The following is a 25,245-nucleotide window of genomic DNA, read 5'->3' as shown; positions in this document are numbered from 1 at the left end:
CGTTCAGATGTGAAAGGAAGAGATGGCTGCAATGCATCCCTGGAAAAAGGTGGGAAGGCTCACCTCTCTGACAGCTATCAACACTGCAGGAAAACTGCATTTCCAGGGCAGAAACTTGCTGTGTTTCAATGGGTGAAGCTCTGGGAACCACCAAGACAGGTGAGTTCACACTGGGGAAAAAACCCATGTGGGGTTTGGGAGGGAACAGGAGGGATACAGAAACTCTCATGCAGCAAGTAATTACAAGAGATTAGCTTCCCTAAATCATGGGTGACAATTTGTAACACCAAGTAACTGATTTGGGCCTTGTTACAAGCAATAAAGCTGCAGGAATCACCAGACTGGAAGCCTTGACAGAGCAGGAAAAGAACAGACTTGTATTTAAACGTATCTCAGTTTAGTAATTCAATCAGGATTGCAGAATGTTCTTGATTTCAATAATTGATTTCAACCTGTATGACATTTGTGCTTTTCAGCTATCATCTTAACAAAATATCAACATAATCACAGGCTCACAGAATCATCTGGGTCGGAAAAGACCTTTAAGATATTGTGAGTCCAACTGCAATGAAAACTGGCATCACCTGATTTTCCACAAATGCAACACAGCAGAGGGAAAATGAAGGAATTTGCATATAGATGATCCACTCACTGAGTTTCAAAGTGCTTTTGGGATCAGAAAGGAAACAGCTCCAGAGTGAAGTTTGGAAAAGCTTCTGGGGCAAATCAGAGATTGAACTCCCCTCACCATCAATGGGAGGACACCAGAAAGATGATTTAACAATTTACATAAAAGCAATTACAGGACACAGCCAAAATGAAACCACATGCATGAGTCAGGACCAAACTGTGCCAAACCAAAAGAGCCTGGTGAAACCCAATAATGACAAATGTAAGGGCAGGGTACATTGTGCAAGTGGAGAGGTCCCAACTGGGCTGATGGACAGGAGAAAACAACCCTGAGGGGATATTGGATCACAAGGAAAATGTTAACAATACAGTGGAATTGCCAAAAAAAGGAGAAGGATTTTAAAAAAAGGCAGTTCAGATTGTTTTAAGAGTGCCATGTGGAAAGCAGCATTATTTTGTTTTATACAATGCTGACAAGGCCACGCAGTGCCAAGTCTGAGGAGAGAGAGAAGTAAACACACCAGAGTACAGAGGAAAGCTGAGGGAATAATGAAGGGATTTGGATACAAACTGATCCATAAGAACACAGTAAAGGGCTGTGCCAGCCCAGGAACACAAACTGGAGGAGGATGTGACATGCTCCCATCAGGGACAGCAGAAACAAGGGGGTGGGTTATAAATAAATAAATAAAATAGCAAATAAATGAATAAAAAGCAAAGCATCTTCATTTCTCAGAGATCTCAGCATCCCAGGATGGCTTGGACTGGAAGGGACCTGAAAGATCACCCAATTCCATCCCTGCCATGGCAGGAACACCTTCCACCGTCCCAGGCTGCTCCGAGCCCTGTCCAGCCTGGCCTGGAAAAATTCCAGGGGTGCAGGGACAGCCCCAGCTGCTCTGGGCACCCTGTGCCAGGGCTGCCCACCCTGGCAGCCAAGAATTGCTTCCTAAAAGATCTAAGATACTGGAAAAGCTTTTAACCAAATTGGTTAAGGGTTCGCTGCCAGCTTCCCGAGCAGGCTGGCACCTCTGAGACTGGGAGACTTTAAGGGAAAATCAGAAATGCGTTTGTTAAGGATGCTCTAGGGACACTTGAGCTTGCCTGGAGGAGTGAATGGACTGGAAGGTATCCCAAGGTCTCCAGCAGCTCTGCATTCCACTGTGGAATGATGCCCCAAAGCCCAGGATGTTTAACCATGGAGTCCTCCACTATTCCAGAGACCACAAGGGCTCACTTGCAGTATTTTTCTGAACACAGGAGAAAATTTGGAAGTCAAACATTTCTAACACAACTGCATCAGGAGAGGGCAAAATGACTCAAGTAAACACCACCCTGTTTGCCAGACACGAGCTCTGGACAAAACAAGGGAAAACCGAATCAGGCTGGGTCCGGGCTTTAAAGAACAGGAGTGAAATCAGCGACAGCCAAGCCAATGTTATGGAAAATAGGGATTGTCAAGCAAAGCTGAGGAGATCCATGGTGCTAAAGGGGAGTGCTGCAGTGTGACAGGCAATCTTTTGAGACGACATCCCCGTTAAAAAATGACCACTGTGTGTGCCAGCACAGCAGCTGAGCAGGCTCAGGGCTGGCCCAGGGACAGATGAGTAACAGCAGCACTGGTGGAAAATGCCCAGCCAAGGGAGCTGCAGTGGGGCTCTGCTGGGCCCATCAGAGCCCAGAACCATTCCAGATCCCCTGGAATCCAGGGAACAAGGTGGGAAAGCCAGAGCCCCTCAGACAGAACCTGCCCAGCGCTCCCAGGCAGTGCCCCGAGTTTGAGTGCACCACAACCAAAGAGCACTTGACAGTGGAATTAAGAGTTCCCCCCAAAGGGAAAGGTTATTGGGTCCCAAAGGACCTGCATTTAGACAATAACTGGCTTTTGGAAGCAATAGTTAGACATTAATTGAAGTGCCACCTTGGGCAGGGTGAGGGATGAGGCAGCCACCACCTCCCTGGGCAATCAGCTGTGCCAGCATTTACACCCATAAATTTTCCCTTATTTTGTCCTTCTCTCCATGCCCAGTTCTGCCACGCTTGCTGCAGATGTGCCACCCTTCAGGAACCCCCAGGAACCCACCCCGTCCCTGGCACCTGCTCCAGCAGCAGCAGCACAGCTTCCCTGGAAAGCAAAACCACGCGGCTGGATGCTGCTCCGTCGTGTTTGCTTCTCCAAGGGATCCAATTTTAAACATTTCTTATACAAAGGAATACTTCCTTGAGCTCCCAAATCCATATTAAAAGACTCAGCTATCCCAGAAAGTTCAACAGCTGGGATTTGGATGCTATGGCAGAGAAAAAGAGCCCAGCTCTCCAATTTATGGCACTGCATTGTAAGGCTTGAAAACTTGTGCTGCGAATGCAAGGCAATACAAGAGCAAACTGGAAAATATGTGGAAAGCCATAATTTTGTAAAAGCCATTAAAAGTCTCATTAAGTGACACCATACACAGAAAGCTGAAGAAAATGATTTGCAGAATAAACTGCTACAGAACCAAATGTTTACACAGGGACCTATTCCAAAGTAATTGCATTTTAAATGCTCGTGAGCTTCACACAAAATACTTTTCAGCAGGGAAAAGGCTCTAGAACCTGTCTGTCCAAGGACTCTTAGAACCTTGTTTAAAATAACCCCAAAAATCCCCTTGTCCATTAAAAAGCGAGTTATTATTGGCTATAAATCCAGGTATACAGAACCGAAAGGGAAATCAAGAAAAAGAAGCTCAAAACTTCTCCCCAGTCCTCAGGATGTGTTTTGCAAACTCAGGATGGTAAAACCCACTCGTTATCAAATTTAGGGAGCTGCTATCTAAGGGCAGAGAAAGCAGCAGCTCGAGCACTGGGCTTTAATTTGTGGCAGATAAAGAGCCTGATGCCATAAAAGAGGCAAATCTTTTTTATTAAGCTCTACAGCAAATTAGAAGGAAAAACCCTGCGGACCCCGAGATGTTATGGTCTATTTTAACTTCTGCTGCAGTCTGCAATCTTTATCCATTCTATCAAAGAATTAGACATGCCTAGCAGGCATGATGCCATCTATTCTTTTTTTTTTTCTTTTTCTTTTTTTTTTTTTTGCCAGTTTAGTACTTTTCCTCTCATAAAATACTCTAAGCTTGTCTCCAATAATCCTCCCAAATCTCTAACCCTTGCTGAGACAAGGAAGGCAAAACCCATCAGCCTACAAACACACTTCAGCTTCTGCCTTCCTATTGAGAAATTATTGCACCAACCCCAGTTTTCTGCTCTAAATTCTCATTTTTCCACTCTCCAGTTTTCCACGGGACCCTTTCAGCCAAGGAAATGAAGAGGAGACAGGGTGAAGCACAAATACAAACTAGAGGAGGGGAATGGGGTGTGTTTTATTCAGCTTTTATAAATCCTATGACGATAATCTCCTGAATGGTTTGCTGGGGAGCGTCAGCAGGCCCACATTTTATTATTCTTTCCTCCCAGAAAGCACAGTCACTTGAAATTCCTGTGCAGTGCTCAGGGTTTTCTGCACATCCATAGTAAACAAAACCCAGAGGAGCTCTGGAAAATTAATCCGAGTCCCACTCACGCTGTAAAAAATCTGTGAGCCTCCGTCATCATCAACAGAAGCTCCTTCCCTACGTGGGTCTTAAAAATAAAGAGCTCCCACAAAACTCAGATCTGCCTTCATGGAATTGCCAAAAAGATCCAAAAGCTGCATCTTTGCTGCCTGGGATGCCAATTGCAGGTCTGGGATTGCTGCCTCACACGCCCATGGCACACCTGTCCTCAGCAAAAGAAAATCCCAGAAATTCCCAACTGTGGCTTCCCAAAACAAACAGAAAACCCCACCTCAAGATCACCCACCCAACAAAGCACTGTTAAAGCAGAGCATAACATGAAATATAGATCATAGGCATGTTTGTACATTGATTTTACACTGATTTTACTGTCTCTCTGCCCAGGTGGGCAGGTAGCAAGCGCAATCACATCCTGACTTTCTCCTAAAATCAGGTTTACACAAATTTTACTGGGAAAAAGTTCCCCATGTGAGGGTGGGAAGGAGCTGGCGCAGGTGCCCAGAGCAGCTGTGGCTGCCCCTGGATCCCTGGAATGTCCAAGGACAGGTTGGATGGGGCTGGGAGCAATCTGGGGCAGTGGAAGGTGTCCCTGCCATGGCAGGGGTGGCACTGGATGGGATTTAAGGTCCCTCCCAACCCAAATCCTCCTGGGATTCCGTGAATTTCCATAAATAAACACAGCCCTGCCACTGACATTTAGGGATTTCAGTGCTTGTGACACAAAAGCAGGAACAAAGTGATTCAGCTGAGTGGAAGGAACAAGAAAGTGACACAATATAAACAGCTCTGGAGAACTCTGCCTGTCCAGCTGGCATTTGAGTCCCATGGAAATAATTCCTAAAAATTCATCCCCACTTTTAAACAGTGACAGATCAAGAATCAGTATTTTTTTTAATTCAGAGATTTAAAAGACCGTCAACAGGTAAAAAAGCAGACAGGTGGATTTTATTTGTCACTGAAAACAGAAATCTTCATCTGCACGGCACGAGAATCCAGCAGCATCCAGAGGGACCAAGGGGTTGGAATTTGGAAGCAGCAGGAAGAAAATACCACAGAGCATGCCAGGAGCTGTTTCCCAGTCAGACATTCCACACTGAATATTCCTAGGGACTGCAGGTGAGCAGAGGTGGGTTGTAAGCAGCAAATGCTCTTGTGGACTGAATATTGACTGAATATTCCTAGGGACTGCAGGCGAGCAGAGGTGGGTTTTCAGCAGCAGAACTGAGCCCAGCAGATGAGGAGGATGAGGGAGGAGGGAGCAGGAGCAGGGAGAGCACAGGGAGAGGCTCTGGGAACCGCAGAGGAAACACAAAGTTCCCGGAGCACTCGCGCTGCTGCGGAAAGGGAAACCGGGGCCTCTGCAGATGCCATCGGCCCCAAAGGCAGGGCTGGGACACAAACGGAGCTCCTGACCCTGCTGAGGGAGCAGAGGGCTCTCAGAGGGAGGGAACAAAGCCGGGCTGCCCTCCTGGCAGCCCAAGAGATGCCCTGCAGAGCCGGGATGCGCTCGGTGTTCCTGGGGGAGCACCTGAGGAGCGGGTGCGGAGTGCCAGCACACCTGGAGCCAGAGCCGGAGGGAGCTCTGGCCACGGCAGGTGACACCCCAGTGTCCCACCTCCCTGCCAAGCTCCCACAGGCAGGCAGCGCCCTGGACCCCACACACACCTCCGGGCCGGGCACAGCACAGGATCCAATTCACCCAGCTCAATTATCATCCCAATTGTGCCTCCAGCGCAGGTACTGCAGCCCTTCCACCGAGCGGCTGCTCCAGAGCATCCTCACTCTGCTCAGAAACGCTTCCAGCACCTCTCTGCCCTGTTCTCTTATCCCTTGGACCATGGGGACCAGGGAAACTTCACTTGATCCAGCAGATTTTCACCCCCTGGGTTGTTCCCCGCTGCAGTGCAGGCTCAGCACGGAGTTTGACAGGTGAGCACCAACCAAAGCAGCTCCACAGATTTCTCCCTAAATCACTGTATCCAGGTTATTCCATGTACATTTTTCTGCAATTCAGGTTTATCACTCCAAGGAATATTTTCTGAACAAACTCCAAACACCTTTTGCTCCCAGTCCCTTTGTTCCAGAGCATATAAATCCAGCTATCCTAATACCTGAGAGTGTATTCCCTTTGTGACAGACAGCAATTTTAATCAGCTGAAGAATATACCCCAAACCCCCCAGAACTGAACAATAACATCTGTAATACTTATCCCATCTTCCCTAAAGTAAAGCACAGGGTTTGGGATGGAAAAAATCCTTCTAAAAACCGTCAACATTTGCTTTGGTAAATAAAAAGTTGGGATACGCAGCAGGGCAAGTTGGTATTTGCAACTTAGAGGACAAAAGTTAATCAGATTTAACACAAATTTAATGCAAAATACACAATGCTGACCGATATCAGTCCTTTTAATAACTATGTATGTATAACAAGAATAAATATACACATCATAGTTGTTGTTTGGGTTGTTTTTTTTCAAACAGACTCAACCATAAGGGTCAGGAGAATCCATGAAACAGTTAAAATTCAGAACCAGAAAGAACTGGAGGGAAAAAAAAGAAAATAAGCATTTGGCCTCTTCATACTAATTTCCTTTTTCTTTACATTGCTCAACATCGCTCCTCAATTTGAGTTCTAATCAACAACCACTTCACAGCTCACATTTTATGAAATAATGCAGTTGATGCAATCAAGTCCAGCAAAATGTTTCCCTAAAGATGTTTCCATCATTCACATTCCTTTAAAAAAAAACACACACACACACACAAAAAAAAAAAGGCTCTGACTTCCTCCATCACTATTTAGCAGCAAAAATAAACACACCACTGCATCTTAAATCATATTCTGATTAAAACAGAAATAGAACCTTTCTGGGGTTTCTTTCTGCTTAGCACAACATGTCTTTGTCCAGAAGAGGGGGGAAAAAAATACCCTCAACCTGCTCATTTTTCTGCACTTGACAATAATGAGCACCAAATAAATAAAACTCAGCCTATGGAAATACAAACCATAACCCAAAATCCCATCACCGTGTGCAGTGAGGGGGCAAAAACGCCCCCAAAAACCCAACCCGGTGCAAACCTCTTTCTGCTAATGAATATTTATTTCATTTCCATACTTCCAGGCTCCCCTGCTTTCTATAAAGGACAGGAACCGAGCTCCTTTTTGGCGTTATTCCCCCACAATATAGCGACGGACTTCGCTGCCCGGAACGCCACAATGCCAGCAACAGAGCGTGCGAGCAATCGTTATTAAAAAAAAGGCAAGGGGGGGGAACAATCCACATTTTCATATAAAAAACCGAGCGGAACAGGCATTTTATCCAGGCAGAGAATCCCACCGCCGCCTTGCATTTCCCAACCTGGACGTCCCTGCTTTCATTCCTGTGGATGCTGCGCCGGCATCCCCCCGCTCCGCGCAGCCTTTAACCATTTTATCGCCGTTTCATCCCGTTTTCTCCCATTTTATCCCCGTTTCAGCCCCGTTCCCCCCGGCAGGGCTGCGGGACGGGCTCAGCCCGGAGTTGCCGGCGATGCCCCCGCGCCTCCCGGCCCCACGTGCCCCGGGCACATCCCGGGGCGCTCGCCCATCCCGGGGCACCCCCAGCGCGGGCATCCCGTCCGGGGCTCCCGGGGACGGGCAGAGCCTGGAGCGGGGGCACGGCCCTGCAATGGGGGGCACAGCGGGTTTGGGGGCAACAGGCTGCGCTGGGGGCACCGCCGGGGCATGGACGGGGACACACGGCGCGGTCCGGGGATAGGACAGGGGGACACCCGGCAGAGCCCCGGGGAGATCGGGCTCTGCAGGGACACGGCGGCAGCCCCGGGGGACACGGGGATCAGGGGCTCCCCCCGCCCCGGGGCTCCGCTCCGCGCTGCCCCCGCCCGCGGCTGCGGGATGCTGCCCCGCCGCCCCCTCCCTGCGCAGCCCCCTCCATCCCCGCACGCCGCCACCCCGTTCCCGCCGCTGTCACCCGCCGCTGTCCCCCCTCGCCTTCCCCTCGCCTTACCTGCGGCTGCTCGGGCGGCGGCGGCCCCTGTGCCGGTGCAGCAGCTCTCCCTCTCCCTCTCCTCCTCCTCCTCCTCTTCCCGCTGCTCCCGCAGCCGCCAGCCGGGAATGGGGGGGGGTAGGGGGGGCAGTACCACCAGCGGGACCGTTACAGCCGCCGGCGCTGCGGGGACTACAGCTCCCGGCATGCTCCGCGCCCCGCCGCCGCGGCCTGCCGCTGGCCGCTCCGCGCGAGGGGTCATGGGTAGTGTAGTCCATGCGGGCGTCGGGGGAAGGACATAAGGCGACAGGGCCCGGACGGGCGCGGGGCGTGCTGGGAGGTGTAGTACGACAGGGGTAGAGCCACCGGGCATGGCGGGAGTTGTAGTTCAGCGATGCATGACGGGAGCTGTAGTGCGCGAAGGCTGACGGGAGGCAGAAGGCCGCGACGGGAATCCCCCCGGGATCCGCCGGGCGGGGCTCCACGGCCATCCGCGAGCTTATCCCGGCTCCGGGACACCCTTCCCGGGTCGCCTGGAGAGCGCAGGGCCTCGGGCCGGGAGCGGGAGGGGAGCGGGGAGCGGCGGGGCCCGGCCGTGCCCGCCGCCCTCACGGGGCGCTGCCCCCCTGCCCTCACAGCCGCAGCCGCCCCTCACGCTGCTCAGGGCAGGACAGGAGTGTTTGGGAAGGGATGGAGAACCCCGTGGGTCTCACTCAGGGACTGACCCTCCCCAGATCCCTCACAACAGCGGTTCCGTGTGTTTCGCTGCTGGTTTTGGGGGCGACGAGAGCTGTGGGTGTGGAACGCCTCCCCCGGGAACCGGGGAATGGCGACCGGGCTACCCAGGGTCCGATCCCTGCCCTGGGTCGGGATGAACATGCCGGAGGGAACGTCTGTCCTTGTGCCTTTCTCCTGCAGCATTCCAAAGGGACACGCTCAGCTACAGGAAACGGAGCCTCCGCAGGGATTTTGGGGTGTTTAACCAGGTGCCCACCGGTCCCCGTGGTGGGGATGACAGGAACAGCAAATTCTGTCCCCACGTTCAGCTCTGAACCCCCTGAGCTCCCGTCTCCACAGCTCCCTGGAACCTGGGGAGACCCCATGTGGAAGACAGGGATTCCTGAGACGTGGGAAGAGTTTGGGAAATTCCTAAAACGGGGGAGATCCCCAGCAGGCAGAGCTGGAGGAAAAACAAACCAGAGGCATCGAAGTCCATGGATTTTATTAAACAACCCCCAGTTGCTATGGAAAATGGGGGGAAATCCAGGATCTGGCTCTTCTGAGAGTGTATTCCCACGTGGAATCCTCTCCTTTTGCTGGCTGGAAAACATTTCCTGGCTCTTTGGGTCACCATTTCCACCCAAATAATTTATCCTATTTAACATTTAAAAAAAAATCACACCCTAGTTGGCAAAAAATAATAGACAAAGCCCCCCTCAAAATCTCAAAACAGCACTGTTTCCTTCCCAAGAGGAAAACCACAATGGGAAATTTTGACAACAATTAATTCCAATTAATGTCTGTATAGAGAGGCAGCCCAAGCCAGTGGATAAATCCAAATTTCAGCCCAAATCCTCAGGGAACTTTTTTCTGGACTTGTGGCAGGACAAAATCTCTGTCACAGCAGGATTTTCAAACAATTTCCCTGATTCTGGGAATATTCTGCAGCACCAGGATGTTTTGCAGCCACACAGCCACGCACAAGGCTGTGAGTGTGGGCTGGCTGAGGAGGAGATTCCCTTTTAACTGCTTTGGGATCATCCAGCAGGCTGCTGGATTAATTTAATTCCTTCTAAAAAAGGAAGTAAAGCCAGCCAGGGAGGGAGAGGAGGGGAAAGGGCTTCACACTGAAAAACGTGCTGGAATAGAAAACATATATATATACATATATATAAATGAATAAAGTGTTCACTGTGCTCAATAAACATCTTTTATTTACAGCTGTCACCTGATTTGTGTCTTGACTTCCCCAAATAATCCAACCTCATGTCCCACAGCCCAGGAGAGTTCTAATTCCAGCAGGAGACAGGACAAGCTTTGATTTTGACCCAGAGGATTCCTCACTCCACTCGGAAATTTATTTCAGATGAGCACTTTGATGCTTGAAACTTTTCCTGGTTTACTTCGGCATGAAACACCTCCTCAGAGCCATTCTCAGGAAAAAACTGAGAATTTTGGGCATCGCTCCCTGTGCCCAGCTCGGTGAGGGGCAGCAGCTCCCCCACGGATTCCCAAATTTGGGCTGGGCACCCGCACTGCTGGGTGGAAACGGGGAAAAGGGGGATTTGAGGGGACAGAGAGAGCGATGGATGGGAGCGGCTGGATGAAGCGCGGACATCCCCGGCGGGCAGCGGCTTTTTGGGGCTAAATGTCGGGAAAGAGGGGCTAGATGCGTGCAAAGCGGGCTTTTGGCGGCGGGCAGCGCCGGGGACGGCCGTGCCGGACTACAGCTCCCGGCGAGCCGCGCGGGCGGGCGGGCAGAGCCGGGCCCGGCGGCGGGAGCGGAGCGCAGCGCACCCCGCAGCGGCACCGCCGCCTCCGCCCGGTGAGGGATGCGCGGGGCGCCGGCACGGGGAGCGGGGATGGGACACGGCCGCGGGGACGGGGCTCGGAGCTCAGGGTGCTGAGGGGGGAGGAACCGCGCCGCGAAATTTGGCCGCAAAATTCGGGTATGGAGGGGGGGGAAGATGTCAGGGGTGCGGGATGAGGGCAGCAGATGCGGGTACCGAGGGTTGTGAGCACAGCGGGATGAGGGTGAGTGCACAGGGGTGTGCCAAGGGATGGGGGCATCCATGGGCTGGGATTTCCCGGGGATGTGGCAGTACGGGTGATGGCAGCGGGGCTGCAAACTCCACGGGGAGCTGGATGCTCAGGGGTTCAGGCACTCGGTAAGGCAGGCACAGATTGCTGGGGGGTGTTTGTGCCTTGCCGTGCCCCCGGAGCTGGTGGGAGGTCCCGGAGGCCATGCCAGGGTGCCAAGCTCCCGTCACTGGGAGCTGGGATTCCCAGCGGATACGGGGGATACAGGAGCCATGGCCAGGGAATTGCTCCTGCCTGCCCCTGGGGTGTTGGCTCTGCTCAGGGACCTGGGGAGCGATGACTTCATGGCCTTATTAAGGACTAATTTCCATCCAGGCAGGGAAAATAAACAAGTGGAGGTGTCGTTCAGCATGGAAAGTTACTGGGGCTGTGGGGAGGCACTGCCTGCTTTCACGGCCAGCCCAGATTTCTGCCCTTACCTCCAGGCCGCTAATCCCTAAATCCCAATGAGATTAAGGCAGGAGGCAAGGTGGCCGCAGCGCTTCCCTCCCACGTTTCCCACATGACCAAACCCCACGTCTGCCTAACCCCGATGAACCCGGGCGCTGAGCTCATCCCCCAGAAACACCGGGAGCAGCAAGGGTGAATCCCAGCGCCGGAGGCTGTGGGGAGGTGGGAGCCATGGCCAGAGGCGGGGGCGAGGCAGGAGCTGCTGTTTCACCCCCGTTGTTGTTCCCATCCCAGCAGATCCAGCGAAGCCCGTGGCAGCCATGGCGCTGGTGAAGAGCGGTTGGGTTTGGCGCCAGAGTAAGTGCCACCCTCGAGCTTTCCGGGTTGGGAGCTCCCCAGAAACACCTGGGGAGGTTTGCTGGGAAGAGGTGGGGGGTGGGGGACACCAGGAGCCCCGAGCTGGGCGGGTAATCCACAGGGAGATCGCGGCTCAGCCGCTCGCGGATTTGCGTCAGCGCAGAGAGAGAGGGGCTGCCTGCCATGAGGGCACGCACGGCTCCGTGCCCGGGGCTGGATCCGCTCCCGTGCCTCGGCAGGGCAGCACCCAGCGCCCTGATGGCTTTTTTGGCAGCCCTTCCCCGCTTACAGCCACCTGCTCACGCTGCCCTGGCTGCTCGTGCCAGGCACAGGTGGCCCAGGAGGGATCCACGTTTGGGGAATGAGATGGGGTCTTGCGAGTGTGCTGGCTGCATCCCACTGGCCCTGCTGGGCTCCTGCAGCTGCTCCCTGTCCCACCAGGCTCCATCCTGCGCCGCTGGAAGAGGAACTGGTTCGTGCTCTACCTGGATGGCAGCCTGGTTTACTACCATGATGAGACACAGCGGGACATGGACGGCCGGATCCACATCAAGTACAGCTGCCGGGACGTGCGGATCGGCCGCGAGTGCAAAGGTGAGCCGAGCCCCTGCTCCGGGCCCTGCCTTCCCAACCCCATCCCATGTGTGGCTGCACCCCTCTTAAACAAGGCTCCGGCTCTGCACATCCAGCAGACCCCCAAAATAACCCATTAATCACCCCAGGCTGCCCCGTGCACCCCTCCTTGCTCCCAGCTGGGAGACCCTGGATGGTCTCGGCCACTGCTTTTCCTGGGGGAAGGAGGGAAGGAAGGAGCAAGGAAGGAAGGAAGGAAGGAAGGAAGGAGGAACTCTCCTCCTGGTTAGTGCTTGTAACAAACAGGATCCCACGGCCCTGACTCATCGCTCGTGTCTCGCACAAACAAGGGAACAAAGCAGCAGCTTGGCGGGCCCCGCAGCCCACGCCGCCGCACAAAGCGCCTTTCTGGGGCTGGGAGCGGCCGTGGGAGCACAATCCCACAGCTCTGTGCTCTCCACACGCTCCTGCCAGGCCTCAGAGGGGCAACACACACAAACCTCCGGGATTGAAGATTTTGCCCTTGCTGGAGCTCATGATCCCGCTCCAGCAATGAGCATCTCCCGTTCCCACAAAATTTGGGAGCGCTCCACCAAGTTCAAAGCAAAGGCAGCTCAGCCTCGTGGCCTCGAGCAGAATTTTGGCATTTTGCTGCCCTTCCATGTTCCTTCTGCCACGGGGGCGGAGGTTTCTGCCCATCAGCTCATTCCTTGTGCTGGCTTTCACCCTGTGAGAGCCTGACTGCATCCTCCACCAGGAGACGGAGCCAAAACGAATCCCAGGGCTAATTTCCATCCAGGCAGGGAATGGCACATTGCTCTTGCGCCAGGAGGGATGTGGAGCCCGGGAAGCTCTGTGGGACACCTCCCGGCCCCGGCTGGATGCCACCCCATCCCTCCATCCCTTCCCTTGCAGACGTGCAGCCGCCCGAGGGGAGGAGCCGCGAGTGCCTGCTGACCGTGGTGCTGCGGGACGGCTCCAAGACCACGCTGTGTGCCGAGAGCGAGGACGACGCCGTGTAAGCGACTTTTCCAGCCCAATTCTCCCAGCCCGGAAGGGACCCGGGCTGCAGGAGAGCCCTGGCCTGCTCCCCTCGGCTAAACCGGCCCCCAGCCCCCGTTCTCAAACACCCTTGCAGGGCAAAAGGAGATTTGGGGCTCTCGCTGAATAACCCACAGCCAAAAGCAGCTGGTTTTGAGCAGTCCATCTCCTGATGGGGGAGTCTCCTCGTGGATAAGAAATCCCCTCTTGGGCTGACTGAGAAGGGTTTCATCATTATTTGGAAATAAAAAGTCTGAATGTGAAGCCCTCACTGGCTAGAGGCAAATTGCTCTTTTTAGCACTGTTCCACTCTATTTATTTCTAAAAAAAAAAATTATAAATTAAATTTAAAATAAATTATAAGATTTGATTTTTTTTTAAATAAGAATTTTAAAAGTTAGCAGTGGCAAACATTCAGCTGAACTTGGATGGAGGGATACATGCCAAGCAGAACTTCATCAACTGAGCTTTATCTCAGCTGAGTGGAAATCCATCCATTATGTGTTCTTCCCCCCAAATTTAGGTGTCATTTTCCTGCCTGCCCTTATTTTAGCCAGGGCCACCCTGTGGTGGCACCCTGTGCCCATCCCTGTGGTGTCAGGTACCTCCCGGCACATTCCCAATCCCAGCTGTTGGCCCAGAACTCATTTAACAGGGAATTAAAGAACAGTGCCACATTCAGGTCCCTGTGGGGAGGAAGGGGACAATTCCCACCCCTCCAGCACCCACCAAAAATTAGTAACTCTGTTTTATTTGCAGTGCTTGGAAGATGGCTGTGCTGGAGGCTAAATCCACCCCGGTGAGGCTTTGTCCCCTGAGCAGGGACACCGTCCTGGCACGGGATTTGGGATTCTGCATTTGGGCAGGGAGAGGTTACCCCAACCCTGAGCTTGGGGGGCTCCCCAACACCCACAGTGCAGCCTCAGGGCACAAGGAGGGGAGGGGTTGGATGCCACCACTGATGGCAGGTGACAGAGCCACGGTGACCCTGTGCACTTGTGGAGCGTGACGGGAGGAGGGTTAAGGTGACAGGGACACAGGTCAGGACATTGTTAAGGTGACAGGGACACCATTAAGTGGGCAGAGTTGATGTGGTGGAACACAGGTAAGGTGACAAGGGCACACAGTTAAGGTGACAGGGACAGTTAGAGGCAACAGGAGCAGAGTTGAGGTCACAGGGACACAGCTAAGATGACAGGGACGATGTTATGGTTATAAGGACACAGTTGAGGGGAATGGGGACACTGTTAAGGTGACATGGGCATGGTTAAGGTGACAGGGACAGGTGAAGGGTATGGGAGCAGAGTTGAGGTGTCAGGAACACTGTTAAGATGACACGGACACAAAGTCACAGAGGCACAGTTAAGGTGACAGGGACAGGTGAAGGGAATGGGAGCAGAGTTAAGGTGGCAGGGACACTATTAAGGTGATGGAGACACTGTTAAGGTTACGAGGACACTGTTGAAGTGGCAGGGACACTGTTAAGGTGACATGGACACCATTAAGGTGATGGGGCCACTGTCAAGGTGACAAGGAAGGGGCAGAGTCAGGGCGGCCCGAGCACAGGCTGTCCCCAGCCCTTGGGGCCGCTGTCACTCCCCAGCCCTGAGCCCCAGAAGCCCGTCCCCCCCGGGGAGCTGACCCCACAGTCCCCACCCGCCGCTGCAGGTGCACGTGTACGACCCCTACGACGACGACTACTACCAGACGGTGCCCCTGGACTCGCACCAGGCCGCCTACATCAGCTCCGGCCACTACGGCCCCCAGTACGGAGGTGGGTGGCCCGCTGGCCCCGGGGAGGGGTGGCTGAGGCCACATTCCCCTGCTGACACCCTCTGCCCCGCAGCTCCCGGGGTGACCCACGTCATCGTGCGCGAGGATCCCTACCGCGTCTCCGGGGACCAGATGGCGCTGGGGCTGCTGGCCGGGGCCGCCACCGGCGCCGCCCTGGGCTCCTTCATGTGGATGCCCTGCTGGTTCTAGTGGCTGCCAAACCGAGCCGCGGCCTCCCTTCGCTCCCCAGCCCTGCCTTGGACCCTGCCCTGAGCGCCCTCAGCCTTGCCAGAGGGACAGACTCCCACACGTGCCCTGCTCCCGGCCCCAGCTTCTGCATTAAACAACCCCCACGTGCTTCAGAGCCTCCCAAAACCCTCTCCAGAACCCCACAGCACCCAATTCCCATCAGCAAAGGTTCCCTGGGCCATTAGAAGAGCTTCCCCGTCCCAAATCTCCACAGGGAGCCGGCTGCAGAAATTCCGGGTTTGGGAGAAGGGGAAAGTTTAATTCTTTTAATTTAATTTGGGGGGAAGTGGCTGGATCTTTTTTGGCTGGGTGAACCCCACAATGCAGAGGCTTTTAAGGGAATTCTTGGCAGCAGAGGGCACCACAGGGATGCTCAAGAGGTGGATGCAAGATTAAGGAGGATGAAACCCTTTGCAGGATTTCTACCCCTTTCCAACATGCACCAGTCCCCTGGGCCTGGCCAAGTTAGAAACATGGTGCAAAACCCTCAGGAATTGGAGTTTAAACCTTGGGAATGAGGCTGAGAAGAGCCCAGGGAATATCCCAACCTCTCCAGCCACATGGGAGGGACACCCAGCATCCTCAGTTTCACCCTGATTTTTGGGATGGGCAGAAGGGCAGCTCTCCATGGGGACCAGGGAGCCTTTCTGGCAGCCAAGCCGGGACCTTCACAGCAGGGATTTGGGATTGAGGGGACACAGCAGGGACCTGGTCAGGCCAGGGGACAAGCAGCACTCAGGGTTTTGGTTGGGCAGTGGAAGAGGTGAGGAACAGCTGCCCAGTGTCACCCCTAGAGCCAGGATGGGATCCTGGAACCACGACTGACGTTGAGTTTAGGAATTACAGCCCCACAGCTGGATGGAAAACCACCAGTGACACCAGCACCCCAGCCTGCTCCTGCCTTTAGGTCAGTTCCTGTGCCCATCAGGGGATTGGGACATCCCACACACCATTCCCATGCTCTCCTGCATTCCCTGCCTCCCTCCTGCTGCGCACCTGCTCCCGGAAAGGGGAAAAAATACAAAAAAACCTCTTTGAATTCTAATAAAGGCACTGAAAAACCAGCCTGGCCTGAGGGTGAGTGAGGATGAGGAGGGAACGCTCTGGGGGTGGGAAGGATTGTGTCCCCCTGCAGTGCTGCCCAGGGCTGTGACCAGCTCCTCTTGTCCTCCCTGCCTTTCCAGCAGGACAGGGGGATTCTGTCCCTGAGCCCAGGTGAGAGCCCACCTGCAGCCCTGGGGACGCAGCAGGAGCAGGAGAGAGCCCAGAGGAGGCCCCAGAGCTGCTGCAGGGCTGGAGCCAGGCTGGCAGAGCTGGGGGTGCTCCCCTGGAGAGGAGAAGCTCCAGGGAGAGCTCAGAGCCCTGGCAGGGCCTGAAGGGGCTCCAGGAGAGCTGCAGAGGGACTGGGGACAAGGGGGGAATGGCTCCCACTGCCAGAGGGCAGGGATGGATGGGAGATTGGGAAGCTTTTCTGGTCAACCTGTGCCAGGGCCTCACCACCCTCACAGAGAAGAATTTTACTCTATTTATCAATCCAATATCCATTTTATGGTTCATGAGCCAAGGTGAGACACACTGGGAGATGGAAAGATCTGGAAACTTGTTACCAATAGGAACACAACCTAGAAACTGTCTGTCCTTCCCATGCCATGTCCAGCTGCTGACCTGTAAAGCTCCTTTTCCCAAGCTCACAGAATCACAGAATTTCTAGGTTGGAAGAGACCTTGAAGCTCAGACCCCATGCTCCTCATCCCTGCAGTACCTGGACATCCTGGACAGTGTTCCTGCTTCTCTCCTGCTGCGCTGCTCTCCCAGAGATCCAGGGACATGGAGCAATTCAGGCTGGAGCAGCCTCCAGCAGCAATTCCCGGGGTCTTCATGCAGGCCCTGCACTAGGGAGCTAAATGAAGCAGCAATTAAATATAAATAATTTTGGAAGCACAAGCAATTGATCCACAGCCCACAAACGCCTCAGCAGGGGCTTCCCAGGAGCTCGTGGTGCCCGAGAGTGGCACTGGGTAGGAGCAGAGGGACCAGGAGTGCTGAGGGACAGGGATCAGGGCTGACCTGCTCCATCCCCAGCTCGCAGCACTCCTCTCTCCCAGCAGGGAGAGCTGCTGAAGCTCCAAAGCCCAGAACAACTCCAGAGCCCCTCGGAAAAACGGGACCCGCAGTAAGGAGCAGGCACGAGCCTTTAGAGCCCATCGTGGCCACAAAATGCCTGGAAAATGAATCCCACAACTTCCCATGGCACAGGAGTCAGCTGGGGGCCACACTGGGCTCCAAACCCACTTGTCTGGAAATGGAGCAGCTCAGGAAATGTCAGGATCAAACCTCCAGTTTCCACACAGCCCCCTTCCCAAACTGGGATAAACACAGCGCCAACCACCAGTGCTGGGAGCATGGATAAATCCCATTTTCTCCCTTCCCTGCCCTGTACCCAAGGAGCCACTGGCTGTGGGAGAGACACTTCAGTGCTTTAATTAGCAGTACCTTTAATCAAGGCTTTAATAACATCCTCGTTGCAGACGTGCTCTCCGGGTGGCCCTCAGCGAGCACTCACAATGGCTCTAATTTATACCCAAACCCTCAGAAACAGGTGGCAAGTCTGGAAAATTCCATTTGGAAACAGCAGCAGCAGGGCAGGGCTGTGGGGCAGCAGGAGCATCATCACCTGCAGCCCTTCCCTACCCCTCATCCTCCCGGGAACGGCAGAGCTGCAATTCCACACGAGTTCCATTCCCAACATTAATGGGAGCCCAGCCTCTCCAGCATCCATCTGGGCAGTCAGCTCCATCCTGCTCCTATAAGAGGATCCTGAATATTTCATAAAAATCCACGTTTGACTTCACCACACGCTCAGACCAGGGTGGGGAAGGGGAAAATGGTTAAAGAAGGGGGGGAAATAAAATCAGTATCTTCGCCAATTGATGAAAAAATCCCTTAAACTGATGAAACAACAATTCCACTGGTGAAAGCCCAAGCCCAGCACGCCTGGAAAGGCAGAGGGAGAGCAGCAGAGGAGGAGGCAGCGCGGATGGGAGGAGAGGCTGCTCCGAGGTCCGGCTGTGTGCAGCTGCCTCCGTGACTGCCGGCAGCCCTGCCGCAGCCCGCCCGCCCCATTTATCTTCCTCGGGGCTGGGACATGCCCAGCATGGCAAAAGGGGCGGCCGCAGCAGGCAGGGAGAGCCCTTGCACTTTGGATTGCCGGGACTGGGGAGCTGGAAGCACAACCGCAGCCAGGGGATGCTCGGCTCGGCTGCCGCAGCAGCTCTGCGGATGCTGCCAGGTGGGTGCTGAGGCTCCTCCAGCCTGGCAAAATCAGGGCTGTGCCCACCAGCCAGCAACGGAGCCATCAGCACCTTCCAATCTAAATCAGACAATCCCTCCTGGATTTTGGTGCCGGGCTGGAGAGGGAGCTCGACCCAGCGCAGCCAGGAGCGAGCGGCCAGGAGCACCCTCGGAGCTGGTGGGTGCTCCCCACCCATTCCCTGCTCCACAGCAGCTCCATCCAGACCCCTCCACCAGAGGGAAGCTGGGAATTGGGACACCAGTGTGAGTTGAGAGTCCCAGGGCTACCCACAGCAGCAGCCATGGGAATTGAGGAGGTGAAGGTGGTGTTTGCAGAGGCTCCCAGCCAGGGCAGCAGCCGGAGGTGCTGGCTACAGGGAACACAAGTTCCCCCAGTGACAAAAACTTCCAGGAACTCATCTCCACCACACAACCGTTCCCATATCCCTAATTCCAGCACTACCTTCCAGTTTCACAACCCATTTATTCGTGGTCCTTTTAACAGTGAAGAACTTGACCAAGAGACCGAGGTTTGGGCACACATCAAACCCAGGTAATTCCCCTTCCCTACTGGATGGGGCTTGGAGCAGCCTGGGCTAGGGGAAGGTGTCCCTGCCCTTGGATGCTCTTTAAGGTCCCTTCCACCCACCCAAGCTGTACTGCAGGATCCTCTCTGTCCCTCAGGAAAGCAGAGGGTAACTCACCCATGTGTCACTCACCTCCCGGCCCCACGGAGCCGGCTGCATCTCCAGCAGGAGGAGGCTGGAGGAGGATCCTCCCCAGGGAAGCTGGGCTGGGTGCACCGTGTGCCAGGGAGCTGAGGCAGGGCTGGGGCCGCACAAGGGGAGCGGAAGCAGCAGCTTGATGCACGGAGCAGGAGGGGAGCAGAAAGGCACAGCTCAGCCGGCACAGGCCGGGCTCCGTCCCTGGGGCGCTGGAAACAATGGCAGAGACACCGCAGCAACAGCAAACGCAGCCCTGCAGCACCCCTGCACGCCTTCCCGTGCCACAGAGCCCCCCAAAACTCCTCCTGCAGCACCCCTGCACGCCTTCCCGTGCCACAGAGCCCCCCAAAACTCCTCCTGCAGCACCCCTGCACGCCTTCCCGTGCCACAGAGCCCCCCAAAACTCCTCCTGCAGCACCCCTGCACGCCTTCCCGTGCCACAGAGCCCCCCAAAACTCCTCCTGCCCCACAAGAGCCTCCCCTGAGGAGCTGCTCCTCCTGCCCGCGCTGCGCTGCGCATGCTGAGAGAAGAGAGGCAGAGCTTTCCAATGAGACAGGTATTTATTTAGTTCAAGCACTACGGATTTGTTCTCTTGTCGTTGTTGGTTCATATTATCAAACAGAGCTGAGGTACCAGTGACATTCCAACATGAAGAAAAGGAACCTTTTTTTTTTCCCCCCTTACACAATTTCTTCAACTACTTTTACCAAGACAAAACGTGAGGCATGGAATAGCTGCATGATGGACTGTACAACGAGCAAGCCAGAGCAGGGAGGAGAAAAGAAACAGAGCCGAGACCTTCGCTCAGAAAATGGCACAAAAATTAGCATTAAGAACATCTGTTCCCATGGCTCCACTGGCCACACCCACAGAGTGAAAGAAAATCAAAATCTAAAACCTGACAGACAGATGGTGCAAAAAAACCCAAACCAAACAATGAACCTAAAGACCACGCTGCTCCTGTGCTCACCTTGGCAGTGTGCTTTCTCTGGAGAGCTGGAGTGAGCCCTGTTAGGCAGCACAGGCTACCAGCAAGGACATGCACTGAACGCACCTGGCCGTGCTCCTGCAGCCCCCTGGCCGTGCTGAACACGGAGCTGTGGCAATGCTGCTCTCCACACCTTTGTTTCCAGCCAGTTCTGGACAAACCTGCTCTCAGGTCTCCCAGGAAAAGCGTCCAGGCTGCTGGTCCATCACAGCCCGAATGGGCTAAGCCCACTCCTTAAATCCAGGGCTTAAAGCTTGGGACTGTGGGAAGCAGAGGGTGCTCGTTCTATCAGAAGCAAGGGGAAAAAAAAAGGATGTGCTCGTGGGGAACAGCCAAATGAGGACCAACAGAAGCTGCACAGAGAACCAAAGGAGAAAAAAAGCAAACCAAAGCAAAGGAAGAAGCAGCAGGATGAAGCATTTCAGCACGGTTAAGAACAGTACAACAAAGGAAAAGCAGCCAGGTTTCCTTCCCCCAGAGAGTTTCTTTTAAATAAAGAATGATCCTTTGTCACATATCATTGATGTTTATTTCAAGACATGCCACGTCAAAAAAATTCGCCTTTAATATTGCATTAGAAAAGCACTTTTACATCTCGTTCTGCCTTTAAGTTATTGTTGTGCAGAGTTGCTAGAAACCCAGGGCAGGGCATGAGCCTGGCATTCACCTCAGGAATGAGCAAATCCAACTCTTTTATGCCCGCTTCCTGGGGAAAGTGGTGGTGAGGACGATTCCCTTCCTCTCCCCCAGGTGGTTATATTAGATGGTAGAGAGAGGGGCAGAAGAGAACCAAGGAGGAGCCTGAATATTCCTTTGCAATTGTCCATTTAATCCACAATCGCAACACAGACTCGAGAATTCCTTCCTGCACTGTAACTCGGCCAGAGTCGCCCAGCAAACAATGTATTTACAATTGTGTTTATTAACTTACACAGCAACTTCACAATGACTAGTAAAGATTAAAAGGGTGCACTTCTAGTGTGTTTCATTCCGTGTTTCTCGGGTAGCTACATCTCGCAACATCAGCAAAGCTCTACACAGATTCCTCAGCCAAAGGAAAAACAACAAAATCAGCATTGGAAAGAGTAAAAAAACATTGAAGCCGAGAAATAAATATCAAAGAAAAAGAAAGGGTTAATTGTGAGCCTAATTCCATAGAAAACTAAATTACTAATTATTTCACCAAACTATACAGCTCTAGAGAACCAAACTAAACCAACTTGGAAGACTGAACATAATAATAATAAAAAAAAAAAGCTAAAAAATAAAGGCATAAATCTGCATAATCAGGAGTTGGTTTCCATCCTACTCAAGTCCCTCCCTTTCCATCTAAGATGCCTCAACTAGGATTCTGTAGGTTCAAAGTAAACACCCCTTCCCCACGGACCTGTGCCCACGCTCCGGAAGAGCGGGTGCCATTCCCCCTCTGCTGGGGCAGCCAGCTGCTCTTCCCTCTTTCTCCCAAATTTCCAAGGTTTCAATCGGCTCTGGCAGGTTTTAGTGCCAGTCCTGATTTCAATACTTCCCCTAGAAAAGCAAAGAAGCAAAATGCTTTCTCTTCCAAACAGCTGAACTGTTATGTTCCCATCTCTTGGGCAGTAATAATTCACTTCATTGGTGTTCTACTTAAAAAGGACTAAAAAAAAAAAAAAAAAAAGCTCTGAAAACTCATTTTGCACTCGAAACATTATTTCCCTGTTTCCTGCAAGTGTTTTGCTAATGCACATCCACCCTTTCCTTCCCCCCCAAATCCTCCAGAAGCCACTCATCCCAAAGAGCCCGTCCGTATTTCCCAGTAATGCTTCCTTGGAAACGTGTCCCCGCTGCCTCGGCGACAATTCCCAGCTCCAGAGCCAGCAGTGCCCAACCCCTGCTAAGGCCAGGCTGGCTCTGGACACCAGGCAGACTTGCAATTAAGAGCTTGGGGTTTATTTGTGTTTAATAATTATAAGCCTTCAACCCTCGGCATCTGCTGCCTCCCCCCGTGATTGCGCCTGCTGTCTACACATTCCCAGTTTCTGAGAGAAATTCCAATGGGTCAGATTTGCAAGCCTTCTTCTGCACATACATCTCATCTAGGTCCAATTCCAAACTTACTCAGTTGCCATCATTTCAAAGTGCAATATCATAACATATTAAAAAAGGAACAAATATTAAGAAATTGTACCTATTTTTTTTGTTTGGATTTTCTTCTTCTGGTTTTTTTTTTTTTTTTTTGCTTTTGTTTTTTTTTAAAGTTATACCTAGAATACGGTGGAATATTTTGGCCTTTTTTTTTTTCTTTTCTTATAAATAATGAAGACACTGACATTTTTTTGGTGTGTGTGTGTGGGGTGTGCTTGTGAAGCTAAAGATCATCTCCACGAGACAGCCAGCGATGATGAACTGCGATACGTTATTACGGAAAGGGGAAGGTTCAAGCCAATATTCACACTGCAGTCAATGAAGAGGACAGGGAGGGAAAGCAGTGATGTTCTGGAGAAAGGTGGAAGCCACATGGTATTAGCAGGAACAGCCTCCTTCACTGACAGGCTGCTCTTGAGGCTTTTCCAGTTTTATGTCAATCACTGGAAGGAGGAAGTTAAGGCAAACGCATCTCCAACTCTGTTTCCCTACCAAGAGTGGGATTTGGAATGGCATTCTCAGTGCTTCCTGCTGAAATACTGGCAAAGACCAGCTCCAAAGCAAAGGTTTCTCACCTGCCCCTCCTGCCCTGGCACATGAAACTTGCAGCAGAAACCATGTCAGACCCCAAGGTTTGTGTATAACCAGTCTGCTCTCTTGCTGTGGGAATTCAAGATGCATGGATCCACTGAAAGGTCCAATCACTGCTTCTGCAGAACCACAGAATCACTCAGGCTGGAAGAGCCTGCTGACATCTCCAAGTCCACCTGCTCCCCCAGCACTGCCAAGGCCACCAGCATCTCATGTCCCCCAGTGCCACATCCACAGGGCTTTAGATCCCTCTGGGAATGGGGCTCCATGACTCCCTGGGCACCACTGCACACCGTGCCACCCCAACCTCCTCACCAAACCTCTCTGCTCCCCCAGCAGGCAGCACAGCCCTGCCACCAGCCTGCACTCCCCCTTGCAGGGACAGCTGATGTCCCACAAGGTCACTGCAGAGCTGGCTGCTCACAGCCTGCCTGTGACAAGCGACTCCCTCTGCAGCAGGGCTCAATTCCCAGCGGATGCCCTCCAGCTACAGCCTCCCAGAGCCCTTCCCAGGAGGAGCTTTGAATGCTAATCCCCAGCTCAGAGCTGTTCACCACAAGTCTCCAGCCTTCCCCTTATCACAGAACACAGAGGCATAGAGATCACACAGCTGGTGCTTCCAACTGATTTCTTCAGGGGGTTGAAGCTGCTTTTTAAAGAGGTTTGGAGAAAATAAACATGGAAATTGGAACAGAAGACAGGCAATTCATCTCCTGTGTTTGGTCCACTTGGCTGATTTAAAGCTTAAAGTGTGTTTAAGTTGGAGATCTTGACATGAGCCTTGCCAGCTTCATCTCAGAGAACGAATGGGTCAAGATCCTTGAACCCCCCATGTTTTGCAGAAGTGCCCCCGTTCATCCTAATGCAGCAGCCTGGGAGAGAGGATTCCATCCATCCCTGCTATCTGCAGGCAGCCCAATTCCCAGAGCCCTAAATGCACTCCCATTAGGGACTGCTGATCAAACTCCCTGCCTGTACACTCTACCCCCTCATTAATAAAGATTGTTGCTCATTAACCTTTTGGGGACCTGCATAACAAAATATTTCTGATCACTCAAGTCCCTACCACACAAAGCTTGTGCAGCTGCAATCCCCATCTTCCCAAACCTTCTTTTCCCCATGAATCAGATGCTCTGATGGAATTTCAATGCTAGGTCCCACAGTTCCTGAGACCTCCTTCAGCCAAGGCACAATTTCTCCTCTATTTACCAGCTCCATGATCCCCGCTGCAAATAAAACCAGCAATCCTGGTAAAGCTGCTATTCCAAGCACACCCCCCTGGCCAGCTTGGTGATTCCAGTGTAGCCATACTGCTTTTCAAGCCTTTTCCACCCCTGCTTTCCCTTGGCTGAGACAGACCCCATCAGTTGAGTCTGAGATGCTGCCTGGGGTCCCAGGCTGCCCTGGGAGTTTATGGGATCCCCAGCCTTGGAGATTTCCCAAGTTTCTCTGAATGTGACCTGGAGAAACTGGCTCAGTTTCGGAGTCAGCCTTGCTTTGAGCAGGAGGATCAGAGAAGGGGCCTTCAGAGGTCCCTTCCAGGACAGTTTGGTTTGGATTCGGTCAGTCGGGTCTGCAAGAACCACAGGGGTTTTTGTTCAGACCTCTTGGCAGCTGTTTCCTCCCACCTTTCACACACTCAAACACCAAGCAAAGAATCCTTTTGGATCACCATTCCTCCCTTGCTTCCCTCTCCACCCTCAGCCTTCCAACCCACCCATCCTCCTTGCTCAGCTCACAGGTTACTTGCCCCGGTTCCCCCTCTCTCTGGGATGTCCAGGGCTGCAGAGGATTCTCCTGGTGCAGGGTAATGCCTGGCACAGGCACAGAAAGGATACTGTCTTCTCTACTTTTGTCTTGTGTGCTTTCCATCCCGGGCAAGGCAGCTGCCACACGTCGGAAAAGCTGCAAAGAACCACAGAGGGAACAGATGAAAACAACGGCTCCCCCCGGCTGAGGCAGCTCAAACAATGATCCAACACATCCCCGGCACTATTTACACTGCTCAGCCCCAAAATCCTGACACCAAATATCACCTTTCTTCACAGAAAAGGGCAGAGCACAGCTCTTGTTAGTGGAGATCAGGGAGCTGTGCGCAGCAAACCTCCTGCACCTTCCCTGCAAACAAGATGGGAGGGATCCAGCATTTCAC

General features: G+C 53.1%; 3 protein-coding genes across 8 annotated transcripts in view; 1 reads left to right on the top strand and 2 right to left on the bottom strand.

Moving 5' to 3' along the window:
- The window catches only part of FAM168A (family with sequence similarity 168 member A), a 124,142-nt gene extending 115,855 nt beyond the window's left edge, over positions 1-8,287 (bottom strand). The window contains exon 1 of one of the 2 annotated variants that reach the window (XM_058825696.1): positions 8,192-8,287. The gene's annotated coding sequence lies outside the window, so the exon portion shown is untranslated. The remainder of the gene's footprint in view (positions 1-8,191) is intronic. The other variant, XM_058825698.1, reaches the window with a different exon arrangement.
- Positions 8,288-10,543: 2,256 nt separating this feature from the next.
- PLEKHB1 (pleckstrin homology domain containing B1) lies at positions 10,544-16,421 on the top strand. Of its 2 annotated transcripts, none has more exons than XM_058825362.1 (7): positions 10,544-10,715; positions 11,678-11,737; positions 12,179-12,331; positions 13,226-13,328; positions 14,111-14,150; positions 15,020-15,125; positions 15,198-16,421. In XM_058825362.1, the coding sequence occupies exons 2-7, from the start codon at positions 11,701-11,703 to the stop codon at positions 15,332-15,334; spliced, it is 576 nt and encodes a 191-aa protein (XP_058681345.1). In that variant the 5' UTR covers positions 10,544-10,715; positions 11,678-11,700; the 3' UTR covers positions 15,335-16,421. The 2 variants fall into 2 exon arrangements, with proteins under 2 accessions (XP_058681345.1, XP_058681344.1); XM_058825361.1 differs by lacking the exon at positions 10,544-10,715 and adding an exon at positions 10,825-10,839 and having other exon boundaries at positions 11,675-11,737.
- Positions 16,422-19,949: 3,528 nt separating this feature from the next.
- The window catches only part of RAB6A (RAB6A, member RAS oncogene family), a 43,775-nt gene continuing 38,479 nt past the window's right edge, over positions 19,950-25,245 (bottom strand). For all 4 annotated transcript variants that reach the window (XM_058824847.1, XM_058824846.1, XM_058824849.1 and 1 more), the window contains exons 7-8: positions 24,932-24,998; positions 19,950-22,945 (exon numbers count right to left, since the gene is read on the bottom strand). In XM_058824847.1, the coding sequence (XP_058680830.1) occupies positions 22,881-22,945; positions 24,932-24,998 (132 nt within the window). In that variant the 3' untranslated portion in view covers positions 19,950-22,880. The remainder of the gene's footprint in view (positions 22,946-24,931; positions 24,999-25,245) is intronic.

Source organism: Ammospiza caudacuta, chromosome 2, assembly GCF_027887145.1.
Source record: "Ammospiza caudacuta isolate bAmmCau1 chromosome 2, bAmmCau1.pri, whole genome shotgun sequence".
Classification (NCBI taxonomy): domain Eukaryota; kingdom Metazoa; phylum Chordata; class Aves; order Passeriformes; family Passerellidae; genus Ammospiza; species Ammospiza caudacuta.
This window is presented reverse-complemented; position numbering and strand designations above follow the sequence as displayed.